At 53.3% G+C, this 17,500-nt stretch overlaps 1 protein-coding gene across 1 annotated transcript in view; it reads right to left on the reverse strand.

The window, feature by feature from the left end:
* LOC311124012 (plexin-B3-like) overlaps window positions 1–17,500 on the reverse strand; it is a 73,792-nt gene that overhangs the window by 10,132 nt on the left and 46,160 nt on the right. Inside the window, exons 22-27 of the mRNA XM_084198233.1 lie at window positions 17,385–17,451; window positions 9,494–9,640; window positions 7,877–8,030; window positions 5,722–5,825; window positions 4,559–4,640; window positions 3,490–3,650 (exon numbers count right to left, since the gene is read on the reverse strand). Coding sequence (XP_084054359.1) covers window positions 3,490–3,650; window positions 4,559–4,640; window positions 5,722–5,825; window positions 7,877–8,030; window positions 9,494–9,640; window positions 17,385–17,451 — 715 coding nt within the window. The remainder of the gene's footprint in view (window positions 1–3,489; window positions 3,651–4,558; window positions 4,641–5,721; window positions 5,826–7,876; window positions 8,031–9,493; window positions 9,641–17,384; window positions 17,452–17,500) is intronic.

Consider the following 17,500-nt stretch of genomic DNA (forward strand, 5'->3'; position numbering starts at 1 on the left):
GTCTTCTTGGGTATGACGCTACAAGCTTGGCACACCTGTATTTGGGGAGTTTCTCCCATTCTTCTCTGCAGATCCTCTCAAGCTCTGTCAGGTTGGATGGGGAGCGTTGCTGCACAGATATTTTCAGGTCTCTCCAGAGATGTTCGATCGGGTTCAAGTCCGGGCTCTGGCTGGGCCTCTCAAGGACATTCAGAGACTTGTCCCGAAGCCACTCCTGCGTTGTCTTGGCTGTGTGCTTAGGGTCGTTGTCCTGTTGGAAGGTAAACCTTTGCCCCAGTCTGAGGTCCTGAGTGCTCTGGAGCAGGTTTTCATCAAGGACCTCTCTGTACTTTGCTCTGTTCATCTTTCCCTCAATCCTGACCAGTCTCCCAGTCCCTGCCGCTGAAAAACATCCCCACACCATGATGCTGCCACCACCATGCTTCACCGTAGCGATGGTGCCAGGTTTCCTCCAGACGTGATGCTTGGCACTCATGCCAAAGAGTTCAATCTTGGTTTCATCAGACCAGAGAATCTTGTTTCTCATGGTCTGAGAGTCCTTTAGGTGCCTTTTGACAAACTCCAAGCGGGCTGTCATGTGCCTTTTACTGAGGAGTGGCTTCCGTCTGGCCACTGTACCATAAAGGGCTAATTGGTGGAGTGTTGCAGAGATGGTTGTCCTTCTGGAAGGTTCTCCCATCTCCACAGAGGAACTCTAAAGCTCTTTCAGAGTGACCATCAGGTTCTTGGTCACCTCCCTGACCAAGGCCCTTCTCCCCCGATTGCTCAGTTTGGCCGGGCGGCCAGCTCTAGGAAGAGTCTTGGTGGTTCTAAACTTCTTCCATTTAAGAATGATGGAGGCCACTGTGTTCTTGGGGACCTTCAATACTGCAGACATTTTTTTGTACCCTTCCCTAGATCTGTGCCTCGACACAATCCTGTCTCGGAGCTTTACGAACAATTCCTTCGATCTCATGGCTTGGTTTTTGCTCTGACATGCACTGTCAACTGTGGGACCTTATATAGACAGGTGTGTGCCTTTCCAAATCATGTCCAATCAATTTAAATTTACCACAGGTGGACAACATCTCAAGGATGATCAATGGAAACAGGATGCACCCGAGCGCAATTTCGAGTCTCATAGCAAAGGGTCTAAATACTTATGTAAATAATTTCTAAGAACGTGTTTTCACTGTCATTATGGGGTATTGTGTGTAGATTGCTGAGGAAATAGTTTTATTTAATCAATTTTAGAATAAGGCTGTAACGTAACAAAATGTGGAAAAAGTCAAGGGGCCTGAATACTTTCCATAACCTCTGCAGCGTCCCCTGGAGGAGAGAGATGTATAACATCCTTTAGACACACAGCTAGGTATATACAGTGAGGGAAAAAAGTATTTGATCCCCTGCTGATTTTGTACGTTTGCCGACTGCCAAAGAAATGATCAGTCTATAATTTTAATGGTAGGTTTATTTGAACAGTGAGAGACAGAATAACAACGAAAAAATCCAGAAAAACGCATGTCAAAAATGTTATAAATTGATTTGCATTTTAATGAGGGAAATAAGTATTTGACCCCCTCTCAATCAGAAAGATTTCTGGCTCCCAGGTGTCGTTTATACAGGTAACGAGCTGAGATTAGGAGCACACTCTTAAAGGGAGTGCTCCTAATCTCAGCTTGTTACCTGTATAAAAGACACCTGTCCACAGAAGCAATCAATCAATCAGATTCCAAACTCTCCACCATGGCCAAGACCAAAAAGCTCTCCAAGGATGTCAGGGACAAGATTGTAGACCTACACAAGGCTGGAATGGGCTACAAGACCATCGCCAAGCAGCTTGGTGAGAAGGTGACAACAGTTGGTGCGATTATTCGCAAATGGAAGAAACACAAAAGAACTGTCAATCTCCCTCGGCCTGGGGCTCCATGCAAGATCTCACCTCGTGGAGTTGCAATGATCATGAGAACGAGGAGGAATCAGCCCAGAACTACACGGGAGGATCTTGTCAATGATCTCAAGGCAGCTGGGACCATAGTCACCAAGAAAACAATTGGTAACACACTACGCCGTGAAGGACTGAAATCCTGCAGTGCCTGCAAGATCCCCCTGCTTAAGAAAGCACATATACATACCCGTCTGAAGTTTGCCAATGAACATCTGAATGATTCAGAGGAGAACTGGGTGAAAGTGTTGTGGCCAGATGAGACCAAAATCGAGCTCTTTGGCATCAACTCAACTCGCTGTGTTTGGAGGAGGAGGAATGCTGCCTATGACCCCAAGAACACCATCCCCACCGTCAAACATGGAGGTGGAAACATTATGCTTTGGGGGTGTTTTTCTGCTAAGGGGACAAGACAACTTCACCGCATCAAAGGGACGATGGACGGGGCCATGTACCGTCAAATCTTGGGTGAGAACCTCCTTCCCTCAGCCAGGGCATTGAAAATGGGTCGTGGATGGGTATTCCAGCATGACAATGACCCAAAATACACGGCCAAGGCAACAAAGGAGTGGCTCAAGAAGAAGCACATTAAGGTCCTGGAGTGGCCTAGCCAGTCTCCAGACCTTAATCCCATAGAAAATCTGTGGAGGGAGCTGAAGGTTCGAGTTGCCAAACGTCAGCCTCGAAACCTTAATGACTTGGAGAAGATCTGCAAAGAGGAGTGGGACAAAATCCCTCCTGAGATGTGTGCAAACCTGGTGGCCAACTACAAGAAACGTCTGACCTCTGTGATTGCCAACAAGGGTTTTGCCACCAAGTACTAAGTCATGTTTTGCAGAGGGGTCAAATACTTATTTCCCTCATTAAAACGCAAATCAATTTATAACATTTTTGACATGCGTTTTTCTGGATTTTGTTGTTGTTATTCTGTCTCTCATGGTTCAAATAAACCTACCATTAAAATTATAGACTGATCATTTCTTTGTCAGTGGGCAAACATACAAAATCAGCAGGGGATCAAATACTTTTTCCCCCTCACTGTATATACTGTACCATAACTTCTGCAGCGCCCCCTTTTGGAGAGAGAGATAACATCCTTTAGACATCTACGGTGCCTTCAGAAAGTATTCATACCCCTTGACTTATTACACATTTGTTGTGTCACAGCCTGACTTTTAAATGGATTAACACTAGAACCGCTAAAGCAGTTAATTTGTGTGTGTGTGTGTGTGTGTGTGTGTGTAGGGGTTGTGTGTGTGTGTGTGTGTGTAGTGGTTGTGTGTGTGTGTGTGTGTGTGTGTGTGTAGGGGTTGTGTGTGTGTGTGTGTGTGTGTAGGGGTTGTGTGTGTGTGTGTGTAGTGGTTGTGTGTGTGTGTGTGTGTGTGTGTGTGTGTGTGTGTGTGTGTGTGTGTGTGTGTGTGTGTGTGTGTGTGTGTAGGGGTTGTGTGTGTGTGTGTGTGTGTGTGTGTGTGTGTGTGTGTGTGTGTGTGTAGGGGTTGTGTGTGTGTAGGGGTTGTGTGTGTGTGTGTGTGTAGTGGTTGTGTAGTGGTTGTGTGTGTACCTACCTTCATAGATAATAGTCGTGTCAGGTAGATCTCTGGTATGGCCTTGGCCCTCTCTCTCTCCCTCATGCTGCTGTGTTTGGGGATCTCTGGGTCCTCGCTGGACTTCACCAGGTGCCACAGCCTCACACCCTCCTCCCCCTCCCCCTCCAACATGGACATCTCTACGGAGTACACAGAGGGACACACTTCCAGATCCAGGTTACACATACAAAGAGGGAGACACGGGGCACATCTGAAAATACTACCAACGGGACAGGGTGCCACTTTGGACAGAGGGACACACTTCCAGGTCAAAAAGGGCAAATCTTATAGTAGGGCAATACTTTTAACATAACATTGTTTAAAGGATGTCTGTCTGGTTTCTCCTTCCATAACACAGCTACCACAACAGACCATAATACTATACATATGATATCTGTCTGGTTTCTCCTTCCATAACACATCTACCACAACAGACCATAATACTATACATATGATATCTGTCTGGTTTCTCCTTCCATTACACAGCTACCACAACAGACCATAATACTATACATATGATATCTGTCTGGTTTCTCCTTCCATAACACAGCTACCACAACAGACCATAATACTATACATATGATATCTGTCTGGTTTCTCCTTCCATAACACCGCTACCACAACAGACCATAATACTATACATATGATATATGTCTGATTTCTCCTTCCATAACACCGCTACCACAACAGACCATAATACTATACATATGATATCTGTCTGGTTTCTCCTTCCATAACACCGCTACCACAACAGACCATAATACTATACATATGATATCTGTCTGGTTTCTCCTTCCATAACACAGCTACCACAACAGACCATAATACTATACATATGATATCTGTCTGGTTTCTCCTTCCATAACACAACATACCATAACATTGAAGATCACTACCAAATCTTTACAGTAATGATGTGCTGTAATAAAACAGCTATAAAACAGTTGATATAGTTGATATCTTATTAAACAGGTTATAACAGGTTGATATAGTTGATATCTTATTAAACAGGTTATAACAGGTTATAACAGGTTATAACAGTATTTACTCTCTCCAGTCTGGTAGACCTGGTGTATCCCCATGACAACAGCTGATCCAGGGATCAGGGCCACTGTAGCGCCGTCCGGCACCTTGTCGAGAAAACATTCACGTTAGCAGATCTTAGTGTTGTGTGTGTGTGTAAGTGTTGTGTGTGTGTGTGTGGTGTGTAGGGGTTGTGTGTGTGTAGGGGTTGTGTGTGTGTGTATGGTGAGTGTGTGTGTAAGTGTTGTGTGAGTGTGTGTGTAAGTGTTGTGTGTGTGTGTGTGTGTGTGTGTGTGTGGTGTGTGTGTGTGTAGGGGTTGTGTGTGTGTGTATGGTGAGTGTGTGTGTAAGTGTTGTGTGTGTGTGTGTGTGTGTGGTGTGTGTGTGTGTAGGGGTTGTGTGTGTGTGTAGTGGTTGTGTGTGTGTGTGTAGTGGTTGTGTGTGTGTGTAGTGGTTGTGTGTAGTGGTTGTGGTTGTGTTTGTGTGTGTGGGGAGTGTGTGTGTGTGTGTAGTGGTTGTGTGTGTGTGTGTGTGTGTGTAGCGGTTGTGTGTGTGTAGTGGTTGTGTGTGTGTGTGTGTAGTGGTTGTGTGTAGTGGTTGTGTGTGTGTGTGTGTGTGTGTGTGTGTAGTGGTTGTGTGTGTGTGTATGGGGAGTGTGTGTGTGTGTGTAGTGGTTGTGTGTGTGTGTGTGTGTGTGTGTGTAGCGGTTGTGTGTGTGTAGTGGTTGTGTGTGTGTGTGTGTAGTGGTTGTGTGTAGTGGTTGTGTGTGTGTGTGTGTGTGTGTGTGTAGTGGTTGTGTGTGTGTGTGTGTGTGTGTGTGTGTTGTGTGTGTGTGTGTGTGTGTGTGTGTGTGTAGTGGTTGTGTTTGTGTGTGTAGTGGTTGTGTGTGTGTGTGTAGTGGTTGTGTGTGTGTGTGTAGTGGTTGTGTTTGTGTGTGTAGTGGTTGTGTGTAGTGGTTGTGTGTGTGTGTGTAGTGGTTGTGTTTGTGTGTGTAGTGGTTGTGTGTAGTGGTTGTGTGTGTGTGTGTGTGTGTGTGTGTGTGTGTAGTGGTTGTGTTTGTGTTTGTGTGTGTAGTGGTTGTGTGTAGTGGTTGTGTGTGTGTGTGTGTGTAGTGGTTGTGTGTAGTGGTTGTGTGTGTGTGTGTGTGTGTAGTGGTTGTGTGTGTAGTGGTTGTGTGTGGTCTGGCACCTTGTAGTGTTGCAAAGTGTTGAGTTTCTTCCAGCGGCCCTGGAAGACTGCTGTGACGTCATCGTCTGACAGAGTCAGGTGACCCGCCTGCCCAGATCGCCATTCTGACGAGACAAATCACATTTACCTCAAACCAGTGGTAAAAAGATCATCTTAGGTAAGAATTTATAGGTCTGGGTTTGAACCCGGGTTATCTTAATGTTACGAGACTGCGCTAGCCTGGTAAGCTCAAGCCTAGCGAATAGCTTGGGGAGCTAACGCAACTCTTCAGGTCTCAGGCAAGGTTACTCATTACCTGAGAGTGGTTCAAAGAACCATTTCTGTGACATACCTAGATCTCTGTTTGCACTTTGGGCTGCAAAACGTTGTATGAAGGGTGCTTTACAAACAAACTGGGTTCAGTATTCCTTACTAACGGTTCTTGAAACCACTGAGGTCAGAACTGGTGTGTTGACCACAATTAAAACATCACATTGACCACAATTAAAACATCACATTGACCACAATTAAAACATCACATTGACCACAATTAAAACATCACATTGACCACAATTAAAACATCACATTCATTAGTAGAGTTTCCACATTCAAAACAATATATTCACTATTCCTTACCCAGGTCTAGTGAGTCTGCTATTCCTTACCCAGGTCTAGTGAGTCTGCTATTCCTTACCCAGGGAGTCTGCTATTCCTTACCCAGGCCTAGAGAGTCTGCTATTCCTTACCCAGGCCTAGTGAGTCTGCTATTCCTTACCCAGGTCTAGTGAGTCTGCTATTCCTTACCCAGGGAGTCTGCTATTCCTTACCCAGGTCTAGTGAGTCTGCTATTCCTTACCCAGGCCTAGTGAGTCTGCTATTCCTTACCCAGGCCTAGTGAGTCTGCTATTCCTTACCCAGGGAGTCTGCTATTCCTTACCCAGGCCTAGTGAGTCTGCTATTCCTTACCCAGGGAGTCTGCTATTCCTTACCCAGGTCTAGTGAGTCTGCTATTCCTTACCCAGGCCTAGTGAGTCTGCTATTCCTTACCCAGGGAGTCTGCTATTCCTTACCCAGGCCTAGAGAGTCTGCTATTCCTTACCCAGGCCTAGTGAGTCTGCTATTCCTTACCCAGGCCTAGTGAGTCTGCTATTCCTTACCCAGGTCTAGTGAGTCTGCTATTCCTTACCCAGGCCTAGTGAGTCTGCTATTCCTTACCCAGGGAGTCTGCTATTCCTTACCCAGGCCTAGTGAGTCTGCTATTCCTTACCCAGGGAGTCTGCTATTCCTTACCCAGGCCTAGTGAGTCTGCTATTCCTTACCCAGGCCTAGTGAGTCTGCTATTCCTTACCCAGGCCTAGTGAGTCTGCTATTCCTTACCCAGGCCTAGTGAGTCTGCTATTCCTTACCCAGGGAGTCTGCTATTCCTTACCCAGGCCTAGTGAGTCTGCTATTCCTTACCCAGGCCTAGTGAGTCTGCTATTCCTTACCCAGGCCTAGTGAGTCTGCTATTCCTTACCCAGGGAGTCTGCTATTCCTTACCCAGGTCTAGTGAGTCTGCTATTCCTTACCCAGGTCTAGTGAGTCTGCTATTCCTTACCCAGGGAGTCTGCTATTCCTTACCCAGGCCTAGTGAGTCTGCTATTCCTTACCCAGGGAGTCTGCTATTCCTTACCCAGGTCTAGTGAGTCTGCTATTCCTTACCCAGGTCTAGTGAGTCTGCTATTCCTTACCCAGGGAGTCTGCTATTCCTTACCCAGGCCTAGTGAGTCTGCTATTCCTTACCCAGGTCTAGTGAGTCTGCTATTCCTTACCCAGGTCTAGTGAGTCTGCTATTCCTTACCCAGGGAGTCTGCTATTCCTTACCCAGGCCTAGTGAGTCTGCTATTCCTTACCCAGGGAGTCTGCTATTCCTTACCCAGGTCTAGTGAGTCTGCTATTCCTTACCCAGGCCTAGTGAGTCTGCTATTCCTTACCCAGGCCTAGTGAGTCTGCTATTCCTTACCCAGGCCTAGTGAGTCTGCTATTCCTTACCCAGGCCTAGTGAGTCTGCTATTCCTTACCCAGGCCTAGTGAGTCTGCTATTCCTTACCCAGGCCTAGTGAGTCTGCTATTCCTTACCCAGGCCTAGTGAGTCTGCTATTCCTTACCCAGGCCTAGTGAGTCTGCTATTCCTTACCCAGGTCTAGTGAGTCTGCAGCAGGTCTCTGTGAGAAGGGAACTCCTTTATAGATCTGGTCTAGGATCTTGTCTTTGACCTGTGTGATGGTGTCTGTGTCCAACACCTTGACCGGACACAGCTGCATCTCCACACCACTCTTCACCATCAGAGTCTGACCAGAGAGAGGAGATAGCAGTAAAGAGGGAGGAAGGGGGAGTTAGGAGGGAGGGAGGGAGGAAGGGAGGAAGGGGGAGTTAGGAGGGAGGGAGGGAGGGAGAGAGAGTTGGGAGGGAGGGAGGGAGAGATAGTAGGGAGGGAGGGAGAGTTGGGAGGGAGGGAGAGTTAGGAGGGAAGGAGAGTTAGGAGGGAGGGAGGGAGAGAGGAGGGAAGGAGAGTTAGGAAGGGAGGGAGGGAGAGTTGGGAAGGAGGGAGGGAGGAAGGGGGAGTTAGGAGGGAGGGAGGGAGGGAGGAAGGGGGAGTTAGGAGGGAGGGAGGGAGGGAGGGAGAGAGAGTTGGGAGGGAGGGAGGGAGAGAGAGAGAGTTGGGAGGGAGGGAGGGAGAGATAGTAGGGAGGGAGGGAGAGTTGGGAGGGAGGGAGAGTTAGGAGGGAAGGAGAGTTAGGAGGGAGGGAGGGAGAGAGGAGGGAAGGAGAGTTAGGAAGGGAGGGAGGGAGAGTTGGGAAGGAGGGAGGGAGGAAGGGGGAGTTAGGAGGGAGGGAGGGAGGGAGGAAGGGGGAGTTAGGAGGGAGGGAGGGAGGGAGGGAGAGAGAGTTGGGAGGGAGGGAGGGAGAGAGAGAGAGTTGGGAGGGAGGGAGGGAGAGATAGTAGGGAGGGAGGGAGAGTTGGGAGGGAGGGAGAGTTAGGAGGGAAGGAGAGTTAGGAGGGAGGGAGGGAGAGAGGAGGGAAGGAGAGTTAGGAAGGGAGGGAGGGAGAGTTGGGAAGGAGGGAGGGAGGAAGGGGGAGTTAGGAGGGAGGGAGGGAGGGAGGAAGGGGGAGTTAGGAGGGAGGGAGGGAGGGAGGGAGAGAGAGTTGGGAGGGAGGGAGGGAGAGAGAGAGAGTTGGGAGGGAGGGAGGGAGAGATAGTAGGGAGGGAGGGAGAGTTGGGAGGGAGGGAGAGTTAGGAGGGAAGGAGAGTTAGGAGGGAGGGAGGGAGAGAGGAGGGAAGGAGAGTTAGGAAGGGAGGGAGGGAGAGTTGGGAAGGAGGGTGGGAGGAAGGGGGAGTTAGGAGGGAGGGAGGGAGGGAGGAAGGGGGAGTTAGGAGGGAGGGAGGGAGGGAGGGAGAGAGAGTTGGGAGGGAGGGAGGGAGAGAGAGAGAGTTGGGAGGGAGGGAGGGAGAGATAGTAGGGAGGGAGGGAGAGTTGGGAGGGAGGGAGAGTTAGGAGGGAAGGAGAGTTAGGAGGGAGGGAGGGAGAGAGGAGGGAAGGAGAGTTAGGAAGGGAGGGAGGGAGAGTTGGGAAGGAGGGAGGGAGGGAGGGAGAGTTAGGAGGGAGGGAGGGAGGGAGGGAGGGAGAGTTGGGAATGAGGGAGGGAGGGAGGGAGGGAGAGAGGAGGGAAGGAGAGTTAGGAGGGAGGGAGGGAGGGAGAGGGGGAGGGAGGGAGGGAGAGTATGTATTATGAAAAAAGAAAACAGACGTACGATAGAGCAGTAGTCGATGTCCTCTCTCAGTAGATGGCTGTCGTTCAGGGTGCGCTTGGCTTTCCCCGTCACAGCGTCTACTGGTCCCTTATCCACCTGGTACTTGATGGCTCTGTACAGCATATACAGGGGCTCCCCAGCCACCTCCTAGAGGGGTACACAGTATGACAGTCAGGGGCTCCCCAGACACCTCCTAGAGGGGTACACAGTATGACAGTCAGGGGGTCCCCAGACACCTCCTAGAGGGGTACACAGTATGACAGTCAGGGGGTCCCCAGACACCTCCTAGAGGGGTACACAGTATGACAGTCAGGGGCTCCCCAGCCACCTCCTAGAGGGGTACACAGTATGACAGTCAGGGGCTCCCCAGATACCTCCTAGAGGGGTACACAGTATGACAGTCAGGGGCTCCCCAGCCACCTCCTAGAGGGGTACACAGTATGACAGTCAGGGTGTCCCCAGACACCTCCTAGAGGGGTACACAGTATGACAGTCAGGGGGTCCCCAGCCACCTCCTAGAGGGGTACACAGTATGACAGTCAGGGGGTCCCCAGACACCTCCTAGAGGGGTACACAGTATGACAGTCAGGGGCTCCCCAGCCACCTCCTAGAGGGGTACACAGTATGACAGTCAGGGGCTCCCCAGCCACCTCCTAGAGGGGTACACAGTATGACAGTCAGGGGCTCCCCAGATACCTCCTAGAGGGGTACACAGTATGACAGTCAGGGGCTCCCCAGCCACCTCCTAGAGGGGTACACAGTATGACAGTCAGGGGCTCCCCAGACACCTCCTAGAGGGGTACACAGTATGACAGTCAGGGGCTCCCCAGACACCTCCTAGAGGGGTACACAGTATGACAGTCAGGGGCTCCCCAGACACCTCCTAGAGGGGTACACAGTATGACAGTCAGGGGCTCCCCAGACACCTCCTAGAGGGGTACACAGTATGACAGTCAGGGGCTCCCCAGCCACCTCCTAGAGGGGTACACATTATGACAGTCAGGGGCTCCCCAGACACCTCCTAGAGGGGTACACAGTATGACAGTCAGGGGCTCCCCAGACACCTCCTAGAGGGGTACACAGTATGACAGTCAGGGGCTCCCCAGACACCTCCTAGAGGGGTACACAGTATGACAGTCAGGGGCTCCCCAGACACCTCCTAGAGGGGTACACAGTATGACAGTCAGGGGGTCCCCAGCCACTTCCTAGAGGGGTACACAGTATGACAGTCAGGGGCTCCCCAGACACCTCCTAGAGGGGTACACAGTATGACAGTCAGGGGCTCCCCAGCCACCTCCTAGAGGGGTACACAGTATGACAGTCAGGGGGTCCCCAGACACCTCCTAGAGGGGTACACAGTATGACAGTCAGGGGGTCCCCAGCCACCTCCTAGAGGGGTACACAGTATGACAGTCAGGGGGTCCCCAGACACCTCCTAGAGGGGTACACAGTATGACAGTCAGGGGCTCCCCAGCCACCTCCTAGAGGGGTACACAGTATGACAGTCAGGGGCTCCCCAGCCACCTCCTAGAGGGGTACACAGTATGACAGTCAGGGGCTCCCCAGATACCTCCTAGAGGGGTACACAGTATGACAGTCAGGGGCTCCCCAGCCACCTCCTAGAGGGGTACACAGTATGACAGTCAGGGGCTCCCCAGACACCTCCTAGAGGGGTACACAGTATGACAGTCAGGGGCTCCCCAGACACCTCCTAGAGGGGTACACAGTATGACAGTCAGGGGCTCCCCAGACACCTCCTAGAGGGGTACACAGTATGACAGTCAGGGGCTCCCCAGACACCTCCTAGAGGGGTACACAGTATGACAGTCAGGGGCTCCCCAGACACCTCCTAGAGGGGTACACAGTATGACAGTCAGGGGCTCCCCAGCCACCTCCTAGAGGGGTACACAGTATGACAGTCAGGGGCTCCCCAGACACCTCCTAGAGGGGTACACAGTATGACAGTCAGGGGGTCCCCAGCCACTTCCTAGAGGGGTACACAGTATGACAGTCAGGGGCTCCCCAGACACCTCCTAGAGGGGTACACAGTATGACAGTCAGGGGCTCCCCAGACACCTCCTAGAGGGGTACACAGTATGACAGTCAGGGGGTCCCCAGCCACCTCCTAGAGGGGTACACAGTATGACAGTCAGGGGCTCCCCAGACACCTCCTAGAGGGGTACACAGTATGACAGTCAGGGGCTCCCCAGCCACCTCCTAGAGGGGTACACAGTATGACAGTCAGGGGGTCCCCAGACACCTCCTAGAGGGGTACACAGTATGACAGTCAGGGGCTCCCCAGCCACCTCCTAGAGGGGTACACAGTATGACAGTCAGGGGCTCCCCAGACACCTCCTAGAGGGGTACACAGTATGACAGTCAGGGGCTCCCCAGATACCTCCTAGAGGGGTACACAGTATGACAGTCAGGGGGTCCCCAGACACCTCCTAGAGGGGTACACAGTATGACAGTCAGGGGGTCCCCAGCCACCTCCTAGAGGGGTACACAGTATGACAGTCAGGGGCTCCCCAGATACCTCCTAGAGGGGTACACAGTATGACAGTCAGGGGCTCCCCAGACACCTCCTAGAGGGGTACACAGTATGACAGTCAGGGGCTCCCCAGCCACCTCCTAGAGGGGTACACAGTATGACAGTCAGGGGCTCCCCAGCCACCTCCTAGAGGGGTACACGGTACGACAGTCAGGGGCTCCCCAGACACCTCCTAGAGGGGTACACAGTATGACAGTCAGGGGCTCCCCAGCCACCTCCTAGAGGGGTACACAGTATGACAGTCAGGGGCTCCCCAGACACCTCCTAGAGGGGTACACAGTATGACAGTCAGGGGCTCCCCAGCCACCTCCTAGAGGGGTACACAGTATGACAGTCAGGGGCTCCACAGACACCTCCTAGAGGGGTACACAGTATGACAGTCAGGGGCTCCCCAGCCACCTCCTAGAGGGGTACACAGTATGACAGTCAGGGGCTCCCCAGCCACCTCCTAGAGGGGTACACAGTATGACAGTCAGGGGGTCCCCAGATACCTCCTAGAGGGGTACACAGTATGACAGTCAGGGGCTCCCCAGCCACCTCCTAGAGGGGTACACAGTATGACAGTCAGGGGCTCCCCAGACACCTCCTAGAGGGGTACACAGTATGACAGTCAGGGGCTCCCCAGACACCTCCTAGAGGGGTACACAGTATGACAGTCAGGGGCTCCCCAGACACCTCCTAGAGGGGTACACAGTATGACAGTCAGGGGCTCCCCAGCCACCTCCTAGAGGGGTACACAGTATGACAGTCAGGGGCTCCCCAGACACCTCCTAGAGGGGTACACAGTATGACAGTCAGGGGCTCCCCAGACACCTCCTAGAGGGGTACACAGTATGACAGTCAGGGGCTCCCCAGCCACCTCCTAGAGGGGTACACAGTATGACAGTCAGGGGCTCCCCAGCCACCTCCTAGAGGGGTACACAGTATGACAGTCAGGGGCTCCCCAGCCACCTCCTAGAGGGGTACACAGTATGACAGTCAGGGGCTCCCCAGACACCTCCTAGAAGGGTACACAGTATGACAGTCAGGGGCTCCCCAGCCACCTCCTAGAGGGGTACACAGTATGACAGTCAGGGGCTCCCCAGACACCTCCTAGAGGGGTACACAGTATGACAGTCAGGGGGTCCCCAGACACCTCCTAGAGGGGTACACAGTATGACAGTCAGGGGCTCCCCAGCCACCTCCTAGAGGGGTACACAGTATGACAGTCAGGGGCTCCCCAGACACCTCCTAGAGGGGTACACAGTATGACAGTCAGGGGCTCCCCAGATACCTCCTAGAGGGGTACACAGTATGACAGTCAGGGGGTCCCCAGACACCTCCTAGAGGGGTACACAGTATGACAGTCAGGGGGTCCCCAGCCACCTCCTAGAGGGGTACACAGTATGACAGTCAGGGGCTCCCCAGATACCTCCTAGAGGGGTACACAGTATGACAGTCAGGGGCTCCCCAGACACCTCCTAGAGGGGTACACAGTATGACAGTCAGGGGCTCCCCAGCCACCTCCTAGAGGGGTACACAGTATGACAGTCAGGGGCTCCCCAGCCACCTCCTAGAGGGGTACACGGTACGACAGTCAGGGGCTCCCCAGACACCTCCTAGAGGGGTACACAGTATGACAGTCAGGGGCTCCCCAGCCACCTCCTAGAGGGGTACACAGTATGACAGTCAGGGGCTCCCCAGACACCTCCTAGAGGGGTACACAGTATGACAGTCAGGGGCTCCCCAGCCACCTCCTAGAGGGGTACACAGTATGACAGTCAGGGGCTCCACAGACACCTCCTAGAGGGGTACACAGTATGACAGTCAGGGGCTCCCCAGCCACCTCCTAGAGGGGTACACAGTATGACAGTCAGGGGCTCCCCAGCCACCTCCTAGAGGGGTACACAGTATGACAGTCAGGGGGTCCCCAGATACCTCCTAGAGGGGTACACAGTATGACAGTCAGGGGCTCCCCAGCCACCTCCTAGAGGGGTACACAGTATGACAGTCAGGGGCTCCCCAGACACCTCCTAGAGGGGTACACAGTATGACAGTCAGGGGCTCCCCAGACACCTCCTAGAGGGGTACACAGTATGACAGTCAGGGGCTCCCCAGACACCTCCTAGAGGGGTACACAGTATGACAGTCAGGGGCTCCCCAGCCACCTCCTAGAGGGGTACACAGTATGACAGTCAGGGGCTCCCCAGACACCTCCTAGAGGGGTACACAGTATGACAGTCAGGGGCTCCCCAGCCACCTCCTAGAGGGGTACACAGTATGACAGTCAGGGGGTCCCCAGATACCTCCTAGAGGGGTACACAGTATGACAGTCAGGGGCTCCCCAGATACCTCCTAGAGGGGTACACAGTATGACAGTCAGGGGGTCCCCAGACACCTCCTAGAGGGGTACACAGTATGACAGTCAGGGGCTCCCCAGACACCTCCTAGAGGGGTACACAGTATGACAGTCAGGGGCTCCCCAGACACCTCCTAGAGGGGTACACAGTATGACAGTCAGGGGCTCCCCAGCCACCTCCTAGAGGGGTACACAGTATGACAGTCAGGGGCTCCCCAGACACCTCCTAGAGGGGTACACAGTATGACAGTCAGGGGCTCCCCAGACACCTCCTAGAGGGGTACACAGTATGACAGTCAGGGGCTCCCCAGCCACCTCCTAGAGGGGTACACAGTATGACAGTCAGGGGCTCCCCAGCCACCTCCTAGAGGGGTACACAGTATGACAGTCAGGGGCTCCCCAGCCACCTCCTAGAGGGGTACACAGTATGACAGTCAGGGGCTCCCCAGACACCTCCTAGAAGGGTACACAGTATGACAGTCAGGGGCTCCCCAGCCACCTCCTAGAGGGGTACACAGTATGACAGTCAGGGGCTCCCCAGACACCTCCTAGAGGGGTACACAGTATGACAGTCAGGGGGTCCCCAGACACCTCCTAGAGGGGTACACAGTATGACAGTCAGGGGCTCCCCAGCCACCTCCTAGAGGGGTACACAGTATGACAGTCAGGGGCTCCCCAGACACCTCCTAGAGGGGTACACAGTATGACAGTCAGGGGCTCCCCAGATACCTCCTAGAGGGGTACACAGTATGACAGTCAGGGGGTCCCCAGACACCTCCTAGAGGGGTACACAGTATGACAGTCAGGGGGTCCCCAGCCACCTCCTAGAGGGGTACACAGTATGACAGTCAGGGGCTCCCCAGATACCTCCTAGAGGGGTACACAGTATGACAGTCAGGGGCTCCCCAGACACCTCCTAGAGGGGTACACAGTATGACAGTCAGGGGCTCCCCAGCCACCTCCTAGAGGGGTACACAGTATGACAGTCAGGGGCTCCCCAGCCACCTCCTAGAGGGGTACACGGTACGACAGTCAGGGGCTCCCCAGACACCTCCTAGAGGGGTACACAGTATGACAGTCAGGGGCTCCCCAGCCACCTCCTAGAGGGGTACACAGTATGACAGTCAGGGGCTCCCCAGACACCTCCTAGAGGGGTACACAGTATGACAGTCAGGGGCTCCCCAGCCACCTCCTAGAGGGGTACACAGTATGACAGTCAGGGGCTCCACAGACACCTCCTAGAGGGGTACACAGTATGACAGTCAGGGGCTCCCCAGCCACCTCCTAGAGGGGTACACAGTATGACAGTCAGGGGCTCCCCAGCCACCTCCTAGAGGGGTACACAGTATGACAGTCAGGGGGTCCCCAGATACCTCCTAGAGGGGTACACAGTATGACAGTCAGGGGCTCCCCAGCCACCTCCTAGAGGGGTACACAGTATGACAGTCAGGGGCTCCCCAGACACCTCCTAGAGGGGTACACAGTATGACAGTCAGGGGCTCCCCAGACACCTCCTAGAGGGGTACACAGTATGACAGTCAGGGGCTCCCCAGACACCTCCTAGAGGGGTACACAGTATGACAGTCAGGGGCTCCCCAGCCACCTCCTAGAGGGGTACACAGTATGACAGTCAGGGGCTCCCCAGACACCTCCTAGAGGGGTACACAGTATGACAGTCAGGGGCTCCCCAGACACCTCCTAGAGGGGTACACAGTATGACAGTCAGGGGCTCCCCAGCCACCTCCTAGAGGGGTACACAGTATGACAGTCAGGGGCTCCCCAGCCACCTCCTAGAGGGGTACACAGTATGACAGTCAGGGGCTCCCCAGCCACCTCCTAGAGGGGTACACAGTATGACAGTCAGGGGCTCCCCAGACACCTCCTAGAAGGGTACACAGTATGACAGTCAGGGGCTCCCCAGCCACCTCCTAGAGGGGTACACAGTATGACAGTCAGGGGCTCCCCAGACACCTCCTAGAGGGGTACACAGTATGACAGTCAGGGGCTCCCCAGCCACCTCCTAGAGGGGTACACAGTATGACAGTCAGGGGCTCCCCAGACACCTCCTAGAGGGGTACACAGTATGACAGTCAGGGGGTCCCCAGCCACCTCCTAGAGGGGTACACAGTATGACAGTCAGGGGCTCCCCAGACACCTCCTAGAGGGGTACACAGTATGACAGTCAGGGGCTCCCCAGACACCTCCTAGAGGGGTACACAGTATGACAGTCAGGGGCTCCCCAGACACCTCCTAGAGGGGTACACAGTATGACAGTCAGGGGCTCCCCAGACACCTCCTAGAGGGGTACACAGTATGACAGTCAGGGGCTCCCCAGACACCTCCTAGAGGGGTACACAGTATGACAGTCAGGGGCTCCCCAGACACCTCCTAGAGGGGTACACAGTATGACAGTCAGGGGCTCCCCAGCCACCTCCTAGAGGGGTACACAGTATGACAGTTAGGGGCTCCCCAGACACCTCCTAGAGGGGTACACAGTATGACAGTCAGGGGCTCCCCAGACACCTCCTAGAGGGGTACACAGTATGACAGTCAGGGGCTCCCCAGACACCTCCTAGAGGGGTACACAGTATGACAGTCAGGGGCACCCCAGACACCTCCTAGAGGGGTACACAGTATGACAGTCAGGGGCTCACCAGACACCTCCTAGAGGGGTACACAGTATGACAGTCAGGGGCTCCCCAGACACCTCCTAGAGGGGTACACAGTATGACAGTCAGGGGCTCCCCAGACACCTCCTAGAGGGGTACACAGTATGACAGTCAGGGGCTCCCCAGACACCTCCTAGAGGGGTACACAGTATGACAGTCAGGGCTCCCCAGACACCTCCTAGAGGGGTACACAGTATGACACTCAGATACACACACTCACATATTTATGTGAGTAATGGGGACATCAGGAAAAGAATTCAGCTTCATATGCACACACACACACACACACACACACACACACACACACACACACACACACAGTACATGCACTACCTTGAGGAAGGAGTAGAGACAGATGGACATCCAGTTGGTCAGCATCTTTTCCACCACCGTCTCCGTCCTGATGTATATAGAGAGAGAAGTTAGGGACACTGTAAAACACAGAGAAA

Source organism: Coregonus lavaretus (genome assembly GCF_964263955.1).
Source record: "Coregonus lavaretus genome assembly, contig: HAP1_SCAFFOLD_622, whole genome shotgun sequence".
Lineage (NCBI taxonomy): Eukaryota > Metazoa > Chordata > Actinopteri > Salmoniformes > Salmonidae > Coregonus > Coregonus lavaretus.